The following is a 25,022-nucleotide window of genomic DNA, read 5'->3' as shown; positions in this document are numbered from 1 at the left end:
AGTAAAAGATACTGTGGACTAAAGTAAAAAAAAAGTTAGCGTGTAATCATTATTTTCTTAGTATTTTGAGAATTAGTATGTACATAAAGTTAAATAATTTAAATTGAAAATGTGTGTTTTTGCGACTTTTTTGTCACCACTTTTGATAGCTATTTACTATTATTATTATTATTATTATTATTATTATTAATGTTATAATTATCGCTATATATGTAAAGGCTATAAAAGGTAAAGCAATGTAAAAAACATTTTACATTAAGAAGATTAAGAAGATTATGTTATCAGCACAGGCCTTAAGTATGGTGTTCTAACGTCATCAAATGTCATTAAATCTACAACTAATTCATACAATTCCTGGACATATTCCTGGACTGAATTTGAATTATATTAATGTGCTGGCCCTATTGTATTGCTGGAAAATCCACTGAGTGGTATTAATTAATGAAATAGGTTGGTGAATGCAGAGCTGGGCATGCCTTGCACTCAATCAATGCCAACTCATGACTGAAAATAGTCAGAAACTATTCGTTTAACAGTATGTTATTGTTTTATAAGGAACATTACTGTATTCTAGGACCCTGTTGTTTTTGTTGGTAATGATTGATCATAGGCATGTATTTCTTGAAGTGTTGTGTATAATGAGAGTGCACAAATAACGGACAGACTGTACCATTAAACTTGCATAACCTGACTACTAATACAGCACAAATCATTAGTTTCTTTACAACTAGAACTTATTGGCTAGAAACAGAACTCATAAGGTAATTAACGTTGAGCATTAATGGGAAAGGAGAATGTTTTACCAGCTCCATCTGTTTTTTCACTCTTATTAGTTTACGTGTCTGCCTCTGATTGCTCTCTTGTACTCTCTTTCTCTCAGTCTCTCACTCTCCCAACTTTCCCAACCCGGTTAGCCTAATCTGTGTTCATGGAATGAAGGTGCATAAATTTCGTGAAACAGATTAATAAATGAAATGCATTTTTGTAAATGGAACACAAAATACTTTGCCACTTATCACCCAGTACACCCGGGCACAGTGTATTTATTACCTGCAGTAATGTGAAAAAGTAAGTACACGCCGTGGAAATTGTTGGTTGTTAAAAATGTATTTATTTATTTATTTATTTTTTACATATTTGGACAAGCAAACATTTGATCCTCTTTGAAACAGTGCCTATTAATAAAGGTGATACACTCTACCAAATGACATAAATTTTACATTTTTGTAGTAATTTTCACAATTTAACTTAATGAAAATAAAGATCAGTCACATGGAAAAAGTAAGTACATCCTTATATTTATCACACCTTGTGAGGTGTGTGGTGTCATGATGCCACGATCTAAAGGGTTCTGTAAGGCCTTCAGAAAAAAGGTTGTGGATACCTATGAGTCTGGCAAGGGATTTAAAAAGATCTCAAAATTATTTGAAATACTTCATCCCACTGTAAGGAAAATAATCAAACGGTGCCAATTTCAAACGACTGCCAATTTGTCCAGGACTGCCGTCTGATGCAAAAAGAAGTCTCCAAGAAGTCCAAAATTTCATCACAGGATCTGCTAGAAAGTCTTGCAACTGTTGGTGTCAAAGTGCATGCTTCTGCAATCAGAAAGAGATTTTTCTGCACAAATTTTGTCCTGCATGGGAAAAAGCCTTTGCAAGACTACAGTTTACCAGTGAGCATATAGGCAAAGACCAGGCCTTTTAGAATAATGTGCTCTGGACAAAGATGGCCACAGTAACAGCAGACATGTTTGGCGGTGACCAAAGTCAACTTTTCAGGAGAAGCACCTCATGACTGTATGTGTGGGAAAGGCTGATGTCCTTTTGTGTCAACACACTCCAAAACACAAAATGTAGGAGAAACTCCAAATCCAAAATCCCACTGATAAAAGTCAGGGAAGTTGAATGCTGCTAGGTGTTGCCAAAAGGGGTATGACAGTTCCCCTCCTTTGACAGTTGGCACAGCCTCTTGGATGATTGATTGGGACAGCATTGATGGAAGTTTGTCATTTGTGGGGTTTTTGTGTGTGTGTGTGTGTGGTCTTCAGGTTTTTTTTTTATACTGTATATGGAATTTGGTCATACAACTTTGTTTCCCCATAGGAGCTGACATCTAAGTGACAAATAGAAAGCTGATAAATCTTAACTAGTATGTCCATGTGTAGTTTTAATAAGTTTAATAAAATAAAGTTTGGATAGAGTTTTTATTTGTGAACATGATTGTTAATTCAAAGATATTTTCTAATATTGGATGGAGACACTTATAGAGGGGGCTTGGTTTACTCGTTCCTAGGGAATGCTCCTTTATGTTCTTAGGTTTGTGCATGTGGACATCCCTCTTCAATTCACACCACAGTTTTTAATAGGGTTCCAAAACAGAGATTTTTTAGCAAAACAATGACCATAGCAAAACAATATGTTTGATGAACACATTTTTATGAATATTGAAGCCTAAATACAATCACCAGAAGTAAAAAGCTAAAGTTAAACTATAATGACCTACACCACGATGTAATGATTCATGATAGGTGAGACATCATTAGGAAGAGGTGAGACATACATTCATAAGTTTTTTTTATTATATTATTTTTTATGTTTGTGCTAGGGGTTGTGTGGCCTAGTTATCTAGTTTGTGATTTAATTATGGAAAAGGCAACTAGTTAACTTTTTGGACTGCTTTACTGGCCAGCTAGTAAAAATCCATACATAACTTCACAACTTTATCATTTACATTTGACATCTGCACCAAGAGAATTTTCTTCGATTAAGGCAAATGAAACTCTGAATTTATGTTCTGACCATCTGCACTCCTCAAGGTCCCTGCAATGTTTTCACGTGCATACCTGTGTCCCATTCTTCCGTTGCAGCAGGCTAGTGGAGCCTCTTTCCTGGTTGCCTGGCTTCTTCTGTTTTTTGTTTTAATCAATCCCAGCATAACAAAGCCAGTCTCTGAATTTCATTTCATTTAGAGGAGACTGTCATATTCTGAAAAGTCAATGTGGCCCTGCATGTGATTTATCACTGGGAAAAAGGAGTCAGTGTTGATGTTCAGACCTGTCCTAACTTTTATCTTGTTTGAATGAGACCGAATGCTGGTGCAGTGTTGCAAGATCACACACTCGCTGAAACATAGCTTATTTGTAACTGCATATTCATGCAGACTGTTTGAGCCCATTTCCACTTGGCCATGTCATATACAGTGGGGGACATAATATGATGTTTCTTGTGTGATACTTTGGTAACGAAACGCCTTTTTATAGACTATCAATTTACTAACCCAGCTGATATTAATTTGCACAGATAGGGGGTGTAATTACTTACGTATTTCAGCTGGTTGCTTGCCTTACCTTGCCTTGGAGAACCTGACTTGAATCCAATTGAACAAGATTTAAAGACAATATGTTTAGAAGAATGGGCCAAAATCACACATGAATACTGCGGTCGATTAATTTCTTCATACAGGAAGCATCTTGAAGCTGTCATTACAAACAAAGGCTTCTCCACTAAGTATTGAATAAATTTCAGTTAGCCTGTTCAATACATTTTTCCTGTGTCATTCCACTTTATTACACATAACTTTATTTATGGACTTTAATGTTGTGAATTCTTTGTATTTATGGATTTCTCTGGTGAAAATTTCATGTGAATCGCCTCATTGGAAATATATTTACTGAAAAAAATGTTGACGTGACCAATACTTATTTCCCCAACTGTATCTTGTATTTGGATTGTATCTTGATAAATTTTAAACAACATGCATTTATGCTTGTAGCTAAATCCAGCTCAATTTTGCCAAGCCTAAACTGTTCTGCATGTTAGTATGCAAATGTAAGCAGTGGTAGCTCAGTGGTTAAGATATTGGTCCACTGATTGGGTGGTTGTCAGTTCAGATCCCAGCACTGCCAGACTGCCAGTGCTGAGCAACTGCCCTTGAGCAAGGCCCTTAACCCTCAACTGCTCAGTTGTATAAATGAGATAAATGCAAGTTGCTCTGGATAAGGGTGTCTGCCAAATGCCACAAATTTAATGCTAATTACGTTCAAACACCAACTTTTTGTTGTGTTTTGGTTTTAGTTGCTTTAAAGTTAAGTTGGTTGCCAATTTTTTTTAAAATGTGGTTTTTAATTTAGTGAACATTTTTCAACATAAAATGAAAGTGCAAATGGGTCCAAGATACCACTCTGCTTAAACCAGGACATCTGGATTATGTGACAGCTGTCAAACTTGCTGGTTAGGAAAAAAGTCAAACATAATTTACAGCTGGGTGGTGTCGTTATGCAGCAGATAGTGTTTCTGCCTCATAATGACATGTTTACTTTAGGCATGCACTAGTAAGCAACTATGTGATATGCTAGTATATTTAAGACACACAATATTGTTGTCCTGGATATTTTAAAATAGTCTCACTATGGATATGTCCACATTAATCCAGATAAATCTTAAAACCGCTCTCAGTCTACATTGCCGTTTTCTAATGTTTTCCAAAAATCGCTCATCCACACTGAAATGTCTGAAAATATTTACATCCTTATACTGCGCATGTGTAAAAACGTACAAAGCCTTGGCCTGCATATTTCCATCAGGCTATTTAAAAATGCAATCTGAAGGTTGTACAAGTTATAGTAATATTTAACAAAGCTATATATGTGGATAGCAGGTACAACAGCTGCAGTAGAGCATCATCCACCATCTTGTTTGTTTTGAGTTAAATGGGTCACTTGACTGCATCACATGACTAAAAGTACATCATCGTTTTTGAAAATCTATGTTCCCTTTCAAAGGGAACTTCGACGTTGCGTTTAGCATAATACTATGGGGAGTGCCTCTCGCGGTCTTTGCAGCCGTTATTTCCTGGTCCGCAAAAAATAGGAGTATGTGGCCAATTTTAGATCTGCGTTATCTGAACTGTACTGTTCGGACATACAGGTTCAAGATGCTTATGCCCAAACTTATCGTTCCACAGATTCAGTTTGAGGACTTGTTTGTGACGATAGATCTAAAAGGTGCATATTTCCACATAGAAATATTGCTAGCTTTATCCCCTCGCACCTTCACAAAGTGCATGGATGTCACTCTGGCTCCATTGTGACTCCAGGGTATCTGTTTACTAAACTACCTGGACGACTGGTTAATTCTAGCACTATCTAGGGAACTTCAACATTGAGATGTTGTTATCACCCACATGAAGAGCTTCGGGCTCAGGTTGAACCTCAGAAAAGTATACTTTCCCCAGTGCAGTGGACAACTTTTCTAGGGGTTATAAGGATTCTACTACGATGAGGGTGTTTCTATCCCCAACTTACGTAGGGTCAATCCTATCAACACTGAGCAAGATAAAGCAGGATCTTGGGAGACTATTGGTGCTTATGGGCCTATTGAACAGTAGACCGTTCAATGGTAGCTGAGAAGTTGAGGGTTTTGTCCAAGGACCTCTAAGAATAATCAGTGTCACTTGGCGATGCCTACGTGCTCTGAGAATTTGAGTGTCCCCAGTTTCTAGCCTTGGGTCACACTCTAGGGTTGTCTCCTTATCACAAGACGTTAATGACAGACACCTCCCTCATGGGCTGGAGCGCGGTCTTAGACAGCTGTCCAGCTCACGGTCTCGGGTGCGGCCCTCATCTGGAGCAACATATAAATTGCCTAGAAATGTGGGCCCTATTTCTAGCACTGAAATTCCTTCTTCCTCAATTGAGAGGTCACCATGTGTTTACAGACAAAACACCGGAGGTCTCATATATTGACCACCAGGGAGGATTATTTTCCGTGCCCCCTCTTCAGGCAGGCGCAACTAATTCTTCTCTGGGCAGAAGGAAAGTTTGTCTGTGAGTGCAATGTACATTCTGGGAATAGGGGGACAGACGTCCTGTTGAGGTAGGGTCTGAGGCCCAGGAATTGGTGGCTCCATCTACAAGTGGTGGAGTCCATATGGCGAGGTTTGGCCAAGCGGGACTGCATGTGTTCGCTTCCAAGGAGACAACACACTACCCGCTGTGGTTTGCCCTCACTCCTCCGGCACAATTACTGCTGGATGCCATGGTGCACATGTGGCCGATGTAACATCTGTACGCTTTTCCCCCATCTGTCTGCTCCCACAAGTTCCAGCGAGAGTTCGCCAAGACAGTCTATGTCTGCTGCTAGTAGCACCTTATTGGCCAGCTTGAATATGGTTCTCAGAAATAATATCCCTGCAAGATGGCACTCCTTGGGAGATTCCCATCCACAGGGATCCACTGTAGACCCAGTGAACTGTGCAATAGCTACAGTCCTGGAGTTCTCACAAGAACATTTCTCAGCAGGGTGGGCTCCTTCTACAATCAGGGTTTACATGGCCACCATTTCGGCCAGTCACGCCCCAGTTGATGGAGTCAGCCTCTGAGAAGCTTCTGACTCTAAAGGTAGCTCTTCTGTTGCCCCTGACATCTCTCAAGCGACTAGAAGATCTAAAAGCTCTCTCTGTTGTCCCTTCCTGCCTTGACTTTGCCCCTGGATTAGCCAAGGCCTTCCTGTATCCTATGCCGGATTATATTCCTAAGGTGCCTACATCGGCTGCCCACCCTGTGGTGTTGCAGGCTTTCTGGCCTCCTCCATTCCCCACACTGGAACAAGAGAGCCCTGCTGTGTCCAGTAAGGGCTCTCTGTACTTACGTCCACCGCTCTGGCCAGTGGCGTAAGTTGGAGCAGCTGCTGGTCTGCTTTGGCGGTGACAGTAGAGGTGATGCTGTGTCAAAGGTATTGGATTATGGAAGCAATCTCTATTGCTTATGAGGCGCAGGGTCTCGCTACGCCTCTGGGCATAAGGGCTTATTCCACTAGGGCGGTCGCCTCCGCGAAGGCTTTGTCCAAAGGGGTATCCTTACAGGATGTGTGTGCTGCTACAGGGTGGTCTATGACACAGACATTCATTCATTATTACAGCCTGGATATTCATTCCACCCCAGGCTCAAGTGTCTTGCAGTGACAATTGGACTTGGGTCTTTTTGAACAGGCCGTACCCTCGGTATGACAGAGTGGGTATTCTCGTTCCCATAGTGTTATGCTAAACGCAACGTTGAAGTTCCCTTTGAAAGGGAACATCTGGGTTATGCATGTAACCCTGTTCCCTGAGAAGGGAATGAGACATTGCATAGCTTTGTCATACCAGGGCAGGCCTGTGAATTGTGTCTTCGCTTCAGATAATAGAGGCTGATGGCGTGGTTCACAAGTGCCATATTTATATCACGCAATGTGCTTAATTGCCACGTCACCTGATTATGGCAGGCCTATAAATAGGCATGATTTTACACAAGCTTCAGACGCCGGTCACACACAAGAGGCGCTCCCCATAGTGTTATGCTAAACGCAAAGACTCGTTCCCTTCTCAGGGAACAGGGTTACTTGCGTAACCCAGACGTTTTCTCAGTTCCCACTACAGCACAAAAAACAGCATTTTTTAATTTATCCACCTGGGGGAGCATTTTCAAAAAAGCTTAGTCTTTGCTGGACAGTATGCAGCGTCTTAGGCCAAAACGTAGTGTAATGTGGACGTAGCCTATATTGTGTTCCATGCAGGAGCATTTAGGATATGCAACATAAAGAAATCTCATGTATATTTCTTAAAGCAGATGCCATAACTCTGCTAAGTAACTAATTAGATCCTGACAGACTTGGTGAACAGAACAGGAATGTTTGGTTTCGATGCCAGTGGCATACAGTAAAGTGAAACTGAGTAACAGTTGCTGTAAGAAATTAGGTGACTGCTAAGGCCCAAACTACAATGTCAGGTAATATGCACTGAATTGTGCAGGACTTTATCTTGACATTCTTTCTGAGGATGACTGCCTAATAGTGAATGTTGTGAGAACTTTTAGTAAAGTACTCAACAGATTGAATCGATGATTGTTAGGCAGTAATGTTGTCAGACAAAATGAATGTTCAAACAATGTTCCAAAAACAAATCACATGCAGCAGCTAATATAGTAATGGTTGGCTTTGTAATGTCCTTAGAATACCTTTAGAAATTATATATATATAAATTCTTTACATTTCTATAGCACTTTTCTAGGCACCGAAAGCACTTTACATAGTGGGGGCGGGGGGGGGGGGGGGGGGGGGGGGTATCTCCTCAAACACCATGTGTGTAGCATCCACCTGTATGAAGCAATGGCAGCCATAGTGCACCATAATACCCACCACACACCAGCTATTAGTGGAGAGGAGAGGAGCATGATGTGATGCCCATTCAGGAATGGTGATTATTAGGGGGCCATGATAGATGGGGGAATTTCTCTAGGACACTGGGGTTATGCCCCTACTCTTTACTAGAAGTGTCCTAGGATTTTTAATGACCACAGAGAGTCAGGACCACATGGTGAGCATCTCTTGCTGGCCTCACTAATAACACTTCCAGCAACAATCTTAGTTTTCCCCAGGAGGTCTCCCATCCAGGTACTGGCCAGGCTCAACCCTGCCTAGCAAAAGTGGGAAACCAGGTGAGAGATGCAGGGTATAAAAAAAAATGTAAAAATATATACGTGTGTGTGTGTGTGTGTACACCCTGCAGATCTCGCTTGTGAAAAAGTGTTTGCCTGATTTCTTCTGTTTTTGTGTATATCTCATACTAAATTGTTTCAGAAATTAAAACAAAAGATAAAACAAAAGCAAATGCAGTTTGTAAACGGTAATGCTGTATATTGTAGCAAAAAAGTCATCCAATACCAACTGGGCCTGTGTGAAAATGTATTTGCCCCATAGTTACTAATTCCCCAAATCTATGAAACTGCATTCATAATGGGGTTCAGCTGGACTGGACGCAACCAGGCCTGCAAACCCTGTTCAATCAAATCAACACTTAAATAGAACTTTTTCAACAGCATGGTTAAAAGGTCTTACCCAGTAACACACTCTGCCAAAATTGGAAGAAATGATGAGGAAGAAGGTGATTGAAATGCATTAGTCTGGGAAGGGTTATAAAGCTATTTCAAAGGCTCTGGGACTCCAAAGAACCACATTGAGAGTCATTATCTCCAAATGGAAAAACTCAGCACAGTAGTGAACCTTCCCAGAAGTGGCCGACCTTCCAAAATTCCTCCAAGAGCACAGCAACTACTCATCCAGCAAGTCACAAAAGAGCCCTGGACAACATTGAAGGATCTCCAGGCCTCTCTTGCATCAATAAAGGTCACTGTTCATGACTCCACTATCAGAAAGACACTGGGCAAAAATGGCATCCATGGAATTGTGGTGTGGTGAAAACCACTGCTAATCCAGAAGGACATTAAGGTTCTGAATTTTGCTAAAACTCACCTTGATCATCCTCAAACTTTTTGGGAACCTTTTGTTTGGAAGACAAGGGTCCCATTACCACTGGCAGAAATCAACAAAAAGGACTCCACAAAAAGATCATCATACCTACGGTCAAGCATGATGGTGGAAGTCTGATTGTGTGGGTGTGCTTTGCTGCTTCAGGACATGGGCAACTTGTAATAATTGAGGGAAACATGAATTCTACTCTCTACCAGAAAATCCTAAACGAGAATATCCGGGTTCGTATTATTCAGTTCGTAAATTGAAACTCTTGCACAACTGGATTATTCAGCAGTACAGTGATCTAAAGTATAGGAGTCCAAGTCCTAGAAGTAAGTGAAAGACTGATCTCCAGTTATTGGAAGTATTTGGTCAAAGTTATTGCTGCTAAAAGTAGCACAACTAGATTTTAAGTTTAAAGGGTTAATTTGTTTTTAATATGGGTGATAGTTGTTGGCTAACTTTTTTTGTTTCACTAAAATAAATAAAACCTGTACTGTGTGTTTTTCTCAGGTTTCCTTTGTTTTATGTTGTATTTCCTTTGAAGATCTAACTATTTAGTATGAGAAACACAAAAACAGAAGAAATTATGTTTAATTTTTCAGCAAATATTTTCACAGCAGTGTGTGTGTTGTAGGATTGTTTCTAACATTATAGTATGCACAGAAAACATTACCAAAACTTTCCGCCAACCAACAGGTTTAGCATTTTTACGGGTTCACTAATTAGCAACAGTTGTTCAATTGATGAAGGCTGTCTCTTACAATTTTATTGCAATGCAATTGTAATATTTATTTCAGAATACCAATGATATATTTATCGCACTTATTAGCAATATATGAACATTTAAATTATTTATACACAGATCCCTGTATGGGGACATTCCTGATGACAGGTGTGTGTGCACAGGTGTTGGAGGGAACTGAAAATCAGTTTTTTACATTTTTACAAATATGAATCATATTACCACTTATTTCACCTTGTTACACTCTGTTAAAAATCACCTAACCATAATCTTAATAAGAATCTTCAGCCCAGCTGACAAAAAGTCCCCAGGACATCCCCTAAATGGCCTCTACGAACGTCCCCTGAACGTCCATGTGTAAGGTCCCGTTGATGTCCTACAGACGTTGAAGTGGACATTCACAGGACGTCCAGCGGCCATTTGGGAAGCTCTGATGTCCTCAGAATGTCCGCCAGTGAACAGACCTAAGTGGATGTTTGCGACGTCCAGGGGACGTCCCCTGTTTTCTGGGAGGTTTCTCCAAGAGCCAATGACTGCAGATGAGGAAAACATTTCAAATGAGTTATTTTAACCCCAACTCTCTTCTTTTCTCAGGCTGCTGTAAATGGTGACATGTCCACAGTGGAGGGTTTGTCAGAGAATGACAGCGGACTGGAGATGACCAATGAGAATAGCCCCTTAACCGGGGCAGAACCACCTTCACCATTTAGCCCTAAACAGAATGGGGGCGCAGCATCACCTGCAGGTAAATACAGTGCATCCGGAAAGTATTCACAGCGCTTCGCTTTTTCCACATTTTGTTATGTTATAGCCTTATTCCAAAATGGATTAAATTCATTAATTTCCTCAAAATTCTACAAACAACATCCCATAATGACAACGTGAACAAAGTTTGTTTGAAATCTTTGCAAATTTATTAAAAATAAAAAACAAAAAAAGCACATGTTCATAAGTAGTCACAGCCTTTGCCATGACACTCAAAATTGAGCTCAGGTGCATCCTGTTTCCACTGATCATCCTTGAGATGTTTCTACAACTTGACTGGAGTCCACCGGTGGTAAATTCAGTTGATTGGACATGATTTGGTAAGGCACACACCTGTCTATGTAAAGTCCCACAGTTAACAATGCATGTCAGAGCACAAACCAAGCCATGAAGTCCAAGTAATTGTCTGTAGACCTCCGAGACAGGATTGTATCCGGGGAAGGGTACAGAAAAATTTCTGCAGCGTTGAAGGTCCCAATGAGCACAGTGGCCTCCATCATCCGTAAATGGAAAAAGTTTGGAACCAGCAGGACTCTTCCTAGAGCTGGCCGGCCCGGCCAAACTGAGCAATTGGGGGAGAAGGGCCTTTTTTTAGCAGCAGGAACTGGGTGACTAGTCAGGATCGAGGGAAAGATGAATGCAGCAATATACAGAGACATCCTTGATGAAAACCTGCTCCAGAGCACTCTGGACCTCAGATTGAGGCAAAGGTTCATCTTCCAACAGGACAACGACCCTAAGCACACAGCCAAGATAACAAAGGAGTGGCTACAGGACAACTCTGTAAATGTCCGTGAGTGGCCCAGCCAGAGCCCAGACTTGAACCTGATTGAACATCTCTGGAGAGATCTGAATATGGCTGTGCACTGATGCTCCCCATCCAACATGATGGAGGTTGAGAGGTCCTGCAAAGAAGAATGGGAGTAACTGCCCAAAAAAAAGGTGTGCCAAGCTTGTAGCATCATACTCAAAAAGACTTGAGGCTGTAATTGGTGCCAAAGGTGCTTCAACAAAGTATTGAGCAAAGGCTGTGAATACTTATGTACATCTGCTTTTTTTTTTGGTTTTTATTTTTAATAAATTTGCAAAGATTTCAAACAAACTTCTTTCATATTGTCATTATGGGGTATTGTGTGTAGAATTTTGAGGAAAATAATGAATTTAATCCATTTTGGAATAAGGCTGTAACATAACAAAATGTGGAAAAAGTGAAGCGCTGTGAATACTTTCCGGATGCACTGTATGTTGTATAACAGATATGCATACCTCTGACAATACTGACATACACCTTTTTGGAACTGACATACATTTTTCCTGTCTTCCCAACTTTCACCAAGAGGGAAAATTATAACAACAATAACATTAACATGTTGGAATATGCCTTTGCATTTCTCCTTCTCTCAGATGAGAGTGTGAACAGCCTGAGGAAGAGATCTCGGAAGCGTTCTGAAACAGATTACGAGACTGTCTGGCACTCACGCAGTGAGGTCTGTACTCTCCACCCCACACTGAGATTTTAGAACCATAGAGATTCAATACAATGTTTTGGTTTTGTGTTTTTATTCATTAATACATTTAGCTGGAGGCACATATTATATACATCCGATTACATTCCAAATTGTGGGAATATACACAGATCAGCCACAACATTAAAACCACCTGCCTAATATTGTGTAAGTCCCCCTTGTATCACCAAAACAGCTCTGACCCATTGAGGCATGGACTCCACAAGACCTTTGAAGGTGTGCTGTGGTATCTGGCACCAAGTTGTTAGCACCAGATACTTTAAGTCCTGTAAGTTGGGAGGTGGGGCCTCCATGGACTTGTTTGTCCAGAACATCCCACAGATGCTTGGTTTGTTTGAGATCTGGGGAAATTGGAGGCCAAGTCAACACTTTTAACTTTTTGTCATGTTCCTCAAACCATTCCTGAACAATGGAATGGTGGCAGGGTGCATTATCCTGCTGAAAGAGGCCACTGTCATTAGGGAATATCGTTGCTGGTTCAACGGTTGTCCTTCTTTGGACCACCTTTGGTATGTACTAACCACTGCATACCGGGAACACCCAACAAGACCTGCCTTTTTGGAGATGCTCTCACCCAGTCATCTAGCCAACACAATTTGGCCCTTGTCAGAGTCGTTCAGATTCTTATGCTTACCCATTTTTCCTGCTTCCAACACATGAACATTGAGAACTGACTGTTCACTTGCTGCCTAATATATCCCACCTCTTGACAGGTGCTACTGTAACGCAATATTCAATGATATTCACTTCAGCTGTAAGTGGTTTTAATGCTATGGCTGATTGGTGTACTTGTGTACATTGGTATGTTTTCTGGGAATTTCAAAATTTGTGTTTTTTGAACTGGTAATTTTTTTTGCATTTATGATATATAGTAGAAGGAATTTAGAAAATTTGCTAGGGGAACAAATGTTAGCTCTTATTCAGTGGACTGCATAGCTTTGTGTTGCTTCCCCACCACCCCTGTCTGTGTGTATCTGCATGTTATAGATATTCAACAAGACAGGTAGACTAGCTATACAGGTTCCCATTTGGTCATGGGTAAGAAATTGTTCCTCTAAAAATAAGTCAGTTAATCAGATAAGTGAGCACTGAGAAATTACATGAATGTGCATGTGAGAGTTCTAGTAAAAACTGTATAGTAGGAATAAATTATGTAATTGCAGGAAAAGTCTGATCTGGGTTCAGGCCATGATTCCGGTCTTAGAAAGACCCCTCGTCCCAGGACTATCTTCCAGGCTGGACTAACAGCTCAGACAAAACCCCGAAACAGAGAGAGGGGTCGTGACAAGCAGGAGCCTAGCAGTCTGGTAATGTGAGCACACACACAATTGCAAATTTCTACACACTGAAAACAAGTGAGTTCCTATCATCATCCTATTATTATATATATACAGGTGCATCTCAAAAACTTTGAATATCATGGAAAAGTGATTTTTTTTTCATAATTTAATTAAAAAAGTTTCAAAAGAACTTTCATATATTATAGATTCATTACATATAAAGTGAAATATTTCAAGCCTTTTCTTGTTTTCATCTTGATGATTACAGCTTACAACTTATGGAAATAAAAAATCCAGTACCTCTCGATATTAAAATAAAGATAATAATTGGTCGGGGCTCCCTTTGCACGAATTATAGAAGATGAATAAAAACACTTTAGTTCATTAATACACCTTGGGAGGTATCAAATCACCGCTTTATGGATTACTTTCCTATAATAACAGTGCCATTTTTTTATTCTTTACTTAGCTCATTGGGGTTTTTTTGTTTGTTTGTTTTTTTAACATCCCATTATATTTGAAGCAATAATTTGCAACAGTCAGGTTGTCTTTTATACTGGTATGCTTAGCCCAAAGGCCTCTATGTCCTATGCATTTTTAAAGGATTATGCTTGGAGTCCTGTGTGATAAGGAAACCCTCTGTTATAGGGTTCTGCATAGAACTTTTAAGGGTTTCCTCCACAGGGACATGCTCAAGGGCCCTTTAGGATTCTACAGGGTGTCTGAAAAGTCAGGACCCAGTGAGAGTAGAACTATATATACTTAATTTTGTATTTCTTGTTTCCAACATATGCTCTACATGGTAACCCTTACACTCTATGCAGCTGCTGTATCATGTTATTTATGGATTTTGCTCAACATATTTCCTTTGGAGGGGCACAGTGGCTTCATGTTTGCCCCGCAACCTCCAGGGTTGGGGGTTCGATTCCCGCCTTCACCCTGTGTGCACAGAGTGTGCATGTCCTCCCCGTGCTTCGGAGGTTTCCTCCCCAGTTCAAAGACAAACATTGTTGGCTGATTGGCATCTCTAAATTGTCCTTAGTGTGTGAATGGGTTTGTGAGGACACCCTTTAGATTTAACCCTTTTTAAAGCGAGTCTGAGTGAAGGAACCAAAACTAATATTTCACAGTGGAAAATGAAGTGTCCTAAATCCCAGTATTCTTGCTTAAAATCACTTGCTTCTTATTTAAATGAAGTAGAACTGTATTCAGCTTTATTGTATTTCACATAAACACATCATGTTTCCTGTGGTCACTATAAATCCCTCTCACTGAAATGAATGACTTCTGCCAGCTTTGCATTGAATCATTGCCAGTGTGAATTCAAAGTTTATACACAGACATTGCCTGATTAGGAACAGGGCCTGAAAATCACAGAGGCATCAGTAATGAAATAAAGAAGACACATATTCTCTATCAGAATCCCAATCCCAGCTCACTGCAAATAACTCTGCTACTGTTTGCTTGTCAGCTTTTATTAAACATCTCTCGTCAGATCTGTTAAAGCCTTTGCCGCTGTGTTTAGAGCCAGTCCTTTCTCTGTTAGCTTTCATACAATCTGTTCCATGTCCGCTTCTAAGCACCATCTTTCTAGAAGCCCTATAAGAAAGATTTAATACTATAGCCATACTACTACCTTGTTTTTAACTCATGTTCAAACAACTGTTTCCTAAAAGCAACAATAGCAGTTTAAAAGCAAATATTACCAGAGCCATGCGAGCTGACACTGGCTTAGGCACTATTATGATAAACCACACTCAACAGAGCACCAACCATCTCAAATTATTAGGAAGGGATAATGAATAGACATCTCCTTCAAAGCCCTTTCTCTGAGGCTTTGTGGTACAGTTGGTGGTACTGTTTAGCCCAGGCCAAGCTGTTTTCGTGAATCACACTTGATCACGCAAAGTGTGAGCAGTGTACATGTGCTCTGATTTGGAGCAATTTACTCATATGTGTAGAGAAATATCTTTGACGAAGTGAATAAATGAATACCAGATTTCCAATTCTAATTTTCCCATTATATTTTCTTTGTCGGGGGCATGGTGGCTAAGTGGTTAGCATGTTTGCCTCACACCTCCATGGTTGGGGGTTTGATTCCCGCCGTCGCCCCGTGTGCGCTCAGTGCTTCGAGGGTTTCCTCCCCTCGGTCCAAAGACATGCATTGTAGGCTGATTGGCATTTACAAATTGTCTGTAGTGTGTGAATGGGTGTGCGATTGTGCCCAGCGATGGGTTAGCACCTTGTCCAGGGTGTCCCCCACCTCGTGCCTTGAGTCTCTTGGGATATGCTCCAGGCTCCCCCAACCCTGTGTAGGATATGTGGTAGAGAAAATGACTGGATTTCCTTTTCATTATTTCTAATAAAAGCATTTAAATGAGTTAGCATTAACTTCAAGACATATGCATATATGCTTGATAATCTTTCATGTTAAAGTCATTTTTCTTCATTTGTGACCTATTTCCAAAAAAACAAATGTCAATACTTAACTGGATATCCATTCCTTTTTATAGATATACATACTGTAAGGTAACTGCTTCGCACTTAAAGCTGTTCCTGGACAACTTATAAAAAGAAAGTATGGTTCAGGCAGGTCAGTGCAAGTGACTGTTTATTGCAATCTGAAGACTAACCTCTGTTTGACTCTGAAACAGGAATTATACTCAAAATATTTTATTGCTGTCACTGAGATGATGAAAAAAATAATTATTCAGATTGGCAGATTACTTCCCAGCAAAGCTCTTCGGCTGCCCCTTAAGTAGGTTTCATGTTTTTTGGAATGCTCCATTTTTAATCTGCATTTCCGTTCCTCCAGTTCAGTAGTTCAGTCCCACATCTATTGATTTTCATCTGTGTCCCATTCATCTTCATGTTTGTTTTTCTTGCTTTGAGTCCATTTGCCCACATAGGGGTTCTCCGGGCTCCTTTTCTTTCAGCTGCAGACTTGTTAGTATTGAATCTTATCCGTTATGAGGATGAAGGCTATCTTAAAGGAACATTGCAACATTTTTCAACCTAATCCCTACCTAATAGTGTATGTACAATTTCCACAGGCAAAGATTTCAACAAAGTTACCTAAACTGGAGGGGGAAATAAAAACACCTAGAATCTGTTTACCCGAAACATTTTTTTTTAAATGGAGGTCTAAGGAACGATGTTGGATTTCATTAGAAAAAGCACATTTAAAACTAAATGCATTATATTCTCTAAGATTTATCTAACTTTCCAACACTGTAAAAAGTAATTATGGGTTTTGATTACTCTTTCCACAACATGTTGTGGTATCTATATAGCACCAAGTGGAAAGTGAGGCACTATTTTGTTTTCTTGTCTGTGTTGGTAATGCATAACCATATCTGAAATGTTACACTTGATAGATTTTGAGCTTTATTTACAAGTGTCTTTGACTAATGAATGAAAGAAAATGTCAATGAAATATGTTTTGCAAGTCTGTTAACTTGTATTAACCACCCCAAATGCTCTTTATAAGTGAGGATCAAGTTTTTGTGTTCTATTCTCAGTACATTGAATGTGTTGAAGTTCATTTCTGTGGTCATCACAAATATACTGCAGATAGAGTAGTAGTGAAACACTTGAGTATTCTGTTAGGCTAAGGGTTAGAACTTAGCTTAGTACTAAACTATATGCTTTTTCAAATGAAATAACTAACTCTCCCTTGTGTCTGTAGGTTCATAGTCTTCCTGAAGGTCCCCAGCTGGAGCTGTTGGAGCAGGACTCTAAAGACTCAGCTCAAAGCAGCGCTACATCCATCTCGACTACCGACACTGCCAGCCAGCCTGAATACAATGTACACACTTACACACCCACATGCCAGCACAGTGTAGCCATGTACATGTCCTCTTGTTTTGTCTTGTCCCTCTTTCTTCTTTTACACAAGACCTAACTTATGTTTGTCCACCTGCCCTTTAAAAGACACTCGCTTATAGAATAGCCCTCTTTTTAAGTGCAGACAGACGTCTTTGTGTCATAGTCTAGCCTGAGGGTTAAACTTTACAAAGCCCATCAGCTACATCTTTATAGAGCTCATTGACAACACACTCATAGAGACCGTTAGTTCTTGAATTATTCCATTGTGAAGCAGAAATTTGAAACAGTGTCTCTATTGACTGTAACTTTATGTTTAGAAAAGCACTATGACACACATACAACAAACAAGAAATAAGAGTGCACAGTAACTAAATTAATAATGTGTGTCATGTTCAGACAAGTCCTGTAGATGCAGTCTTCTGTTATAAATCTGTTATGCTAACCAGGCTGACCATTCTCCATACAACTTCTAATAGTTTCTCTTGTTCTTTCATGCTTATGTAGAAGGATGCAACATATATCGTTTTCAGCATATAATATGGAATTGTTTTTATGTTAAATCTATGTTATTATGTAAAATACATACATTAAATTTCTAGTTCATTTAGGGGAGCTGTGCACAATTTGTCATCCACTATTGGTGAACCTAACCTGTCTGGCTTAACCTGTTGGTCCACATTATAGGTGTATAGTTGAAGTCTTTTTGTTCCCCAATCTGAAATTTGTATTATTCGTCCTCTTCTCCTGACCACGAGACAGATATTAGTTAGATAATTCTGCTTGTTATACTATCCTCAACACAGCAGTGACGCTTGAGTGTTTTAAAAACCCTAATAACACTGCTCAACCTGATACTCATAGCATACCACACATACACACACACACGTTACTATGTCAGTGTCACTGATATTGTATGTAAAGCTGATAAAATGGCTAATGAATGTCATATAAGTAATTAAATATTTTTCAAATGTAAATTATGGCACTTCGCCAATCTTGGAACTTTTAACATAATACAATCGTGTGCATGTTTTTACATAATCCTCTGTCCCCTGTAGGACAATAAGGGCTTTGGAATCGGGGAGCTGGTGTGGGGCAAAATTAAGGGTTTTTCATGGTGGCCTGGCATGGTGGTGACCTGGAGAGCCACGGGGAAAAGACAGGCATCGCATGGCATGCGCTGGCTCCAGTGGTTTGGTGATGGCAAGTTCTCTGAGGTGAGTCTGACTCTGTAAACGACATTATGGAGCGAAAGGTGAACAAATCCTCTTTTTATAAGTGATATATTCATGGGGTGAATAATATTATGTGTATGGTATGTGTGTTTTTGCTTGTAGGTGTCTGCCGACAAACTGGACTCCATCACAGCCTTCTCCAAGTTCTTTAATCAGTCCTCTTACACCAAACTGGCTTCCTACCGCAGAGCCATATTCCAGGCCCTGGAGGTAATTCATTGGATAAATTCTGATGTTGATCATTTGGAGAAACATGTAGCACATAGAGGTTTCTGTAATGTTGCATTAATAGAAACTTATTGAACCAGTGCATCTGGCTGTGTTATATTTAATGAAGAAAGACGATAGGGCATCTGCATTCTGTTTGTCCAGCTGATATATATGTATAAATATATATATATGTGTGTGTGTGTGTGTGTGTGTGTGTGTGTGTGTGCCTGTGTACATTTAAAAGACTGAAAGATAAGAGTCTAGGAAAACATTTATCTGAAAGCTTAGTGGAATTCCCCGACAGCTCCCTTAATTACCTTCCTCCAGTGACTAAGATGTTCTACTATACAATACAAAGGTCAACAAGTCCAGGCATGCTCGAGAACCAGAACCCTGCATGTCTGCGCTCCCAGCCTCCTGCTTCCCTGTTCTTTCTGCAGATTACCACCTTTCCTGTGATGTACTATGGCTAATTTGTTTCTATTTTGTCAACCATGAAGTTGGATTAATGTAATTCTTTTCAAAAACAATCTCAGGTGTTTAAAACAGTTTATCACACATATAATGTCTTTGGGTGACCCTGCCTATCCACATATTTAACAATATTTCTGTGCTAATCCTTTCATTTACTAAATGAATGCAGTAGTAGAGATTGAGTAATGCAGTTGACATTGCTGTGTAAACTAGGAGAACCTGTTTTTGGAGTAGTGGAGGTAATGCAACTCAAAAAAGTAATCAATAGAAACCGTTATCTACTGTCACATCAGCTTTTTTTTAATCTGTAATGGCTCTTAGAAGACTCTTCATGAAGTTGTGACAGACAGTTTTTGAGTTTTATTTTTTTGCTTTTTGTATGCAAATAAAAATTGTGAAAAAGTGAACTGCTAATTTAGACTAAAGACCTCTGACTATACCACTAGGCGGCCATGTTCTTTTTCTCATATTGTTAGAGGAAAAAAAAACTTTCCCAAAATCCACAAAAAAAGAAAAATGCAAAAAAGAATTTAAAAAAGAAAAATGCACAAGAACCATACATGTTTGAAGTCTTCCAGGTACAGATTCTAAATTGAAAGGCACCATGATTCACAGGCAACTAAAAATTCTTCCTTCTCCTGTTGGTTGTTCACCTTAACAACTTATATTTTATTGGCAGCTGCCATAATGAAAAGAGAATACTCAAAATATTATTTAAAAATGTATTAAATTGAAAAAAGTATTTGCTATGTGATTATGTATTCATAATAACTAGCTAGATAATGAAGTCATACAAGTTGGTGGATAAAACAAAGTTAGTTAACTATGGATGATAAATAACATGGGAAAAAATGTGGCTCTGTTATGCTCTGGGGGCCATTTTGTTTGCATAGTTTAGTTACATTTGTCCCTTTAGAGAGACTTATTTCTAGGGGAGTTATGGCTGACTGCTACTTTAATCTTATGGTGAAACAAAGACTGGTGGTTTACTCAATGGTTGGATGTTTCAATATTTCACATGCTGTGCATGTGATATGCATAGCATATGCCTTCACAGTCACCAGATCTCAACACCTATGTGAGATTTTGGCCCAACGTGTTATACACCACCATCATACATAGACACAACATGCTAGTATGTTCCTATCAAGGTAGTTACTGCCCTGCGATGAGTGCCAACAAGCCAGAAATCATACGTCAACATCATTGCATCTTTTGTTTTGAAATGCTGCCCACATGAGAATGACACTGCATCATTAAGCTGGGTCAGGCTGTTTCGGCATCCATTTTGCAATCACTGTATCTGTGTTTTATTTCAACATATAGCTTGCTTCACTGCAGTACATTCCATATTTGACTTGCTTGTTTTTACTTGAAGAATGAATGTCAATAAAAATATTACTTCATCAATACTTTCATTCTTTCTCCGCTTTACCGTTGGTTTACTATAGATGGCTAGCATACGTGCTGAGAAGACGTTTCCTCTGTGTGACTCAGATCATCCAGAGGACCAGGTGAAGCCCATGCTGGACTGGGCTCACAGCGGCTTCCTGCCCAAGGGCAAGGATGGCCTCAAACCCAAAGAGAACTCCCGTGAGTATGATTAACCTGGAACACCAACCGCTAGTCTTCAACTAATACTCACAGCCTGTCAGTTCATCTACACTTCCTATTAATTAATCCTTACATCACATACATAGAGCTGATAAAATCCTCTAGTTAATCTTTACATTAATTTATAGAGTTCATAGTCTTCCAAAACGCGCATACACTCACACACACACAGATGAGTTTCTCTTTTGCACCAACAGCTGTGCAAATTATGATTAGTGTAAAGAAGGACTCAAAGTGGAAAATCACATGTTTATTTAGTGTTATAACACACATGACTCATAGCTGAAATATGAGATTCCACACTTTCAAAGACTACAGGCTTTCTCTGTGTTATGATTTACCTTATATGCTCTTGTGTTTGTTTAGTGTACTTGATGCAGATGATTCAGGGCAGAAACATGAGATAATGCTCACTTGAATACTTGTCAAGGCATTCTCTTTGTGAGAGAGCTCACATTCTGACTGGGGAGACAATTAGTATTTTCATTTTCAGCTAGCACATTTTTGAATCACAAACATTACTATTACATTACTAGTGGAGACAAAACCAGTTGTTCTGATGTATCTAAACATACACCTTAAAGGAACCGTTTGTCATTTCAGAGGTGTCTTCAGCCTCCTAGGCAGTTATTGGCACCTCTAGAAATTGTCAGTGGTTAGCATGTTTGCCTCACACCTCTGGGGTTGGGGGTTCGATTCCCGCCTCCACCCTGTGTGCATGTTCTCCCCGTGCTTCGGGGGTTTCCTCCGGGTACTCTGGTTTCCTCCCCTAGTCCAAAGACATGTAATGTAGGCTGGTTAGCATCTCTAAATTGTCCGTGGTATGTGTTGGCGATTGTGACCTGTGATGGGTTGGCACCCAGTCCAGGGTGTCTTCGTGCCCCGAGTCCCCTGAGATAGGCTCCAGGCTCCCCCGCAACCCTGTGTAGGATAAGTGGTACAGACAATGGATGGATGGAAGTGTTGCACAGAGGACAAATTCCCTTAGTTATCCATCAACATGCTCAGCATGGTGTTCAAGAGAGTATCTCCAAGGCCCCCCATTTGATCCTGAGCTCATGTTACTCTCTGTGGCGAGTCTATGTTCTCCTTGTTTCTGCCTGTGTTCTTCCTTCTAAGTGTGTGTGTGTGTGTGTGTGTGTGTGTGTGTTTGTTGCCCATTGATTGAGTGGCATTTCATTCAGCTTGTATCCAAACTAGTGCCTGGTGTGCCCTGGTATAGTCTCCAGGTCTGTGACCCTGACCAGGATAAAGAGATTACTGAAGACAAATGAATGAATAATCAAAATGGAGAAGATTTGAGAATACAAATTTAATTAAACAAACCTTTGATGACCTTCATAAATTAGACAATGGCTATACAATTATTATGCACTTGGAATGCCCATATCCAATAATTAAGACATTGAATATAAACTAAAATCTAAAATCTAAAGTTCGATGCCACACTTATGCCAACAAACTATCTGGAAGGTATGCCAGATGATTCTTTCATCAAACCACAAATATAAGCATCTGTAGTTCACTAGATGCTACTGGAACTTTGACTAGATCCAGGTTCTATAGTCAGATGAGACAAAAATAAGACTCTACAGGTGTGTTTGGTGTAAATAGAAGGATGGTTAAACAGAAAAGGACATCATCCCCATTGTTAAGTAGTGTAGAAGATCTGTGATGTTGTGGGGCTGTTTTTCTTCCAAAGGGAAACTTAGGGATAGGACATCCTGGACTGTATGTAAGCTACAGTTGGGTTGTGGTTGGCTATTTCAGCAGGACAATGATCCAAAAATGTACTCAAATCTACACAAAAATGATCATCTCAGTCCCTTGATTTAAACCCTATTGAAAACTACCTCAACTGCCTTTTCTCATTTCAGGTGAACAGTGGCCCTAACCCTATCAGGCAGAGTAATCCAGGCAACCTCATTTCTACTGCCTGTACCTTAATCTTTTGGTTACTAACCACAGATATTGACCCTAGGTTAGAATAGGTAATTAAAGATCCAGTAAACAGAGAGATTTGTCCAAACACTGAGCTCCTGCTGCTAACCCAATCCTTTTGTCAATCTTTTTTCAACTCACTTGTGAATATGAATCCATGGTACTTAAATTCTTCCACCAGGGGCAGTGTCTCTCTGCTCACCAGAAGAAAACATACCTACTCTTTTCTGGGAGACAATCATGGCCCCTGGAGGTGCTGATTTTCATCGTAGCCGCTTCAAATTCAGCAGCGAAATGCTTGAAGGTCCCCTTCAGATGGTTACAAGAGAACTTCGAATAACAGTGTCTTCAAATAAAACTTAAAATAATTGGATGTTATCTGTAGCGCCCCCCCCCCCCCCCCCCCCCCATTCTATCTGTGTCCATGAAAACCATAAACAGGAGTGAAGAAAAGAGACACCCTTGACAGTGTCCAATACCCACCTTAAATGGTATTTTGCTTAATTTTATTTAATACAAAGAACACACCTATCACTGTACCCATACAGAGACTGGATTACACAAAGCAGCAACCCTGATACATTTTACTCTTGTAGTATCTCACTACAAATGTCAAGGCACACAGTCATAGGCATTTTCCAAATCCACAAAATCCATGTAGATTGAACTAGCATACTCTTATAACCACTCACAGCTCTGCTAGAGTAAAGACCTGGTCTACTTTTCTATGAACCTGCTGGAATTTGCAGGGTTTCTCCTGGTTTTCCTCAAAGAGTCTGTTCTCTAGAACCCTAGTATAGAGTTTTCCTGGGAGACTTAGTAGTGTAATTCCCCTGTAATTAGAAAACACTATCTGGTCCTCTTTTTATAAAACAGGGACCACCATCCCTTTGTCCCAGTCTGCTGCAAATCTCTATCCAACACTCACCTGTTCCACTTTGTCCAAGAAATCTCAGGCAACCCTGTTGTTCTGGTGACAAACTCCAACTGCAATTTGCAATATTTCTATGCAATAGATATTACAGTTTTCTTCATTTATGTCTGCAGTTTACTTTTATCTTTCCTCCTCGGAAATGAGCTCTGTTTATGGCTGAAACAGAACTGCTTAACTCTAGCAACTCATGAGGCATGTGTAGATTTAATATAATGCAGAGATGGTGGGTTGAAAAGGTGAAGGATTTTCAGTGTTTTTATAATAATGTCCAATCTATTCTATTTCTACAATTGCAGTTTGCAGCAGGTGGCTGTAAAATGTAAAAAACTGCCACACAAGATGAAGTGTGTGATCTCTCTCGCATGCCTTGCCTGAAAGGCTTTGTGAGGTTTTGTGTGTGTGTGTTTGTTGAATAACATGGTGGTTTGTCTTTCACAGCTGAGTGCTGTTTGTTCCCAGCAGCTCCGGAGAGCTCAACGCTGCAGGCTAAACTTCTTGAGTACAATCCACCGGAGCTTGCACCATCCGCCAAGAGGGCCCGACTCAGCATGTGCAAAGCCAAGTCAGCCAGTGAGGACATCTACAGCAGAGGTCAGAGGTCATACATGGCATGGGAATTTGGTAGCCCAGCATATTCGCTGTTTAGTAGGACTTACATATTCTGTATCAATAAAATCTTTATGTGCTGTATATCTCTAATGAACATTTTTACCAATTGGTGATTTTGACGTAACAGTAAAAAGGATAAATAAAGCTGAATTTTATCAATATGAAAGGCATTCATCCTTCACCAGTCACTTTTTCCAGTGTAATTGATCTATCACTTCTCCATTTCAGAACAAATGGTTCATGAAGTCTTAAAGAATCACAGAAGTATAGAAGGTATGCTTTTCCCAAACTATACATTTGCTTCCTTACTTCACCACATAGTGATTCTGATTTGGGATCTGATTTTTTTCCCCCTTTACCCTCCATCCTTTCTGTCTCTCTCATATACCCACAGAGTTCTGCCTGTCTTGTGGCAAGACAAGAGCAGCAACCTTCCACCCCCTGTTTGAAGGAGGCCTTTGTCAAACATGCAAGGTGAAAACTGATTGCAAGATGCAAGGTGAAAACAGACTGATTTACTCATCCTCTGAGTGACTACACTACATGTAATCATGAAGAGAAAAGAGGGATTTTA

General features: G+C 39.9%; 1 protein-coding gene across 4 annotated transcripts in view; it reads left to right on the top strand.

Annotated features, from left to right (window-relative positions):
* Nucleotides 1-25,022, top strand: part of LOC108276083 (DNA (cytosine-5)-methyltransferase 3B) — a 54,172-nt gene that overhangs the window by 14,967 nt on the left and 14,183 nt on the right. For 3 of the 4 annotated variants that reach the window (XM_017487430.3, XM_017487427.3, XM_017487428.3), the window contains exons 3-12: nucleotides 10,627-10,777; nucleotides 12,202-12,284; nucleotides 13,487-13,630; nucleotides 17,292-17,411; nucleotides 18,490-18,648; nucleotides 18,769-18,876; nucleotides 20,802-20,943; nucleotides 24,278-24,430; nucleotides 24,677-24,721; nucleotides 24,843-24,922. In XM_017487430.3, coding sequence (XP_017342919.1) covers nucleotides 10,627-10,777; nucleotides 12,202-12,284; nucleotides 13,487-13,630; nucleotides 17,292-17,411; nucleotides 18,490-18,648; nucleotides 18,769-18,876; nucleotides 20,802-20,943; nucleotides 24,278-24,430; nucleotides 24,677-24,721; nucleotides 24,843-24,922 — 1,185 coding nt within the window. The remainder of the gene's footprint in view (nucleotides 1-10,626; nucleotides 10,778-12,201; nucleotides 12,285-13,486; nucleotides 13,631-17,291; nucleotides 17,412-18,489; nucleotides 18,649-18,768; nucleotides 18,877-20,801; nucleotides 20,944-24,277; nucleotides 24,431-24,676; nucleotides 24,722-24,842; nucleotides 24,923-25,022) is intronic. The other variant, XM_017487429.3, reaches the window with a different exon arrangement.

Source organism: Ictalurus punctatus, chromosome 15 (assembly GCF_001660625.3).
Source record: "Ictalurus punctatus breed USDA103 chromosome 15, Coco_2.0, whole genome shotgun sequence".
Taxonomy (NCBI): domain Eukaryota; kingdom Metazoa; phylum Chordata; class Actinopteri; order Siluriformes; family Ictaluridae; genus Ictalurus; species Ictalurus punctatus.
Note: the sequence above shows the minus strand (reverse complement) of the source record. Positions and strands in the feature narration are given on the sequence as shown.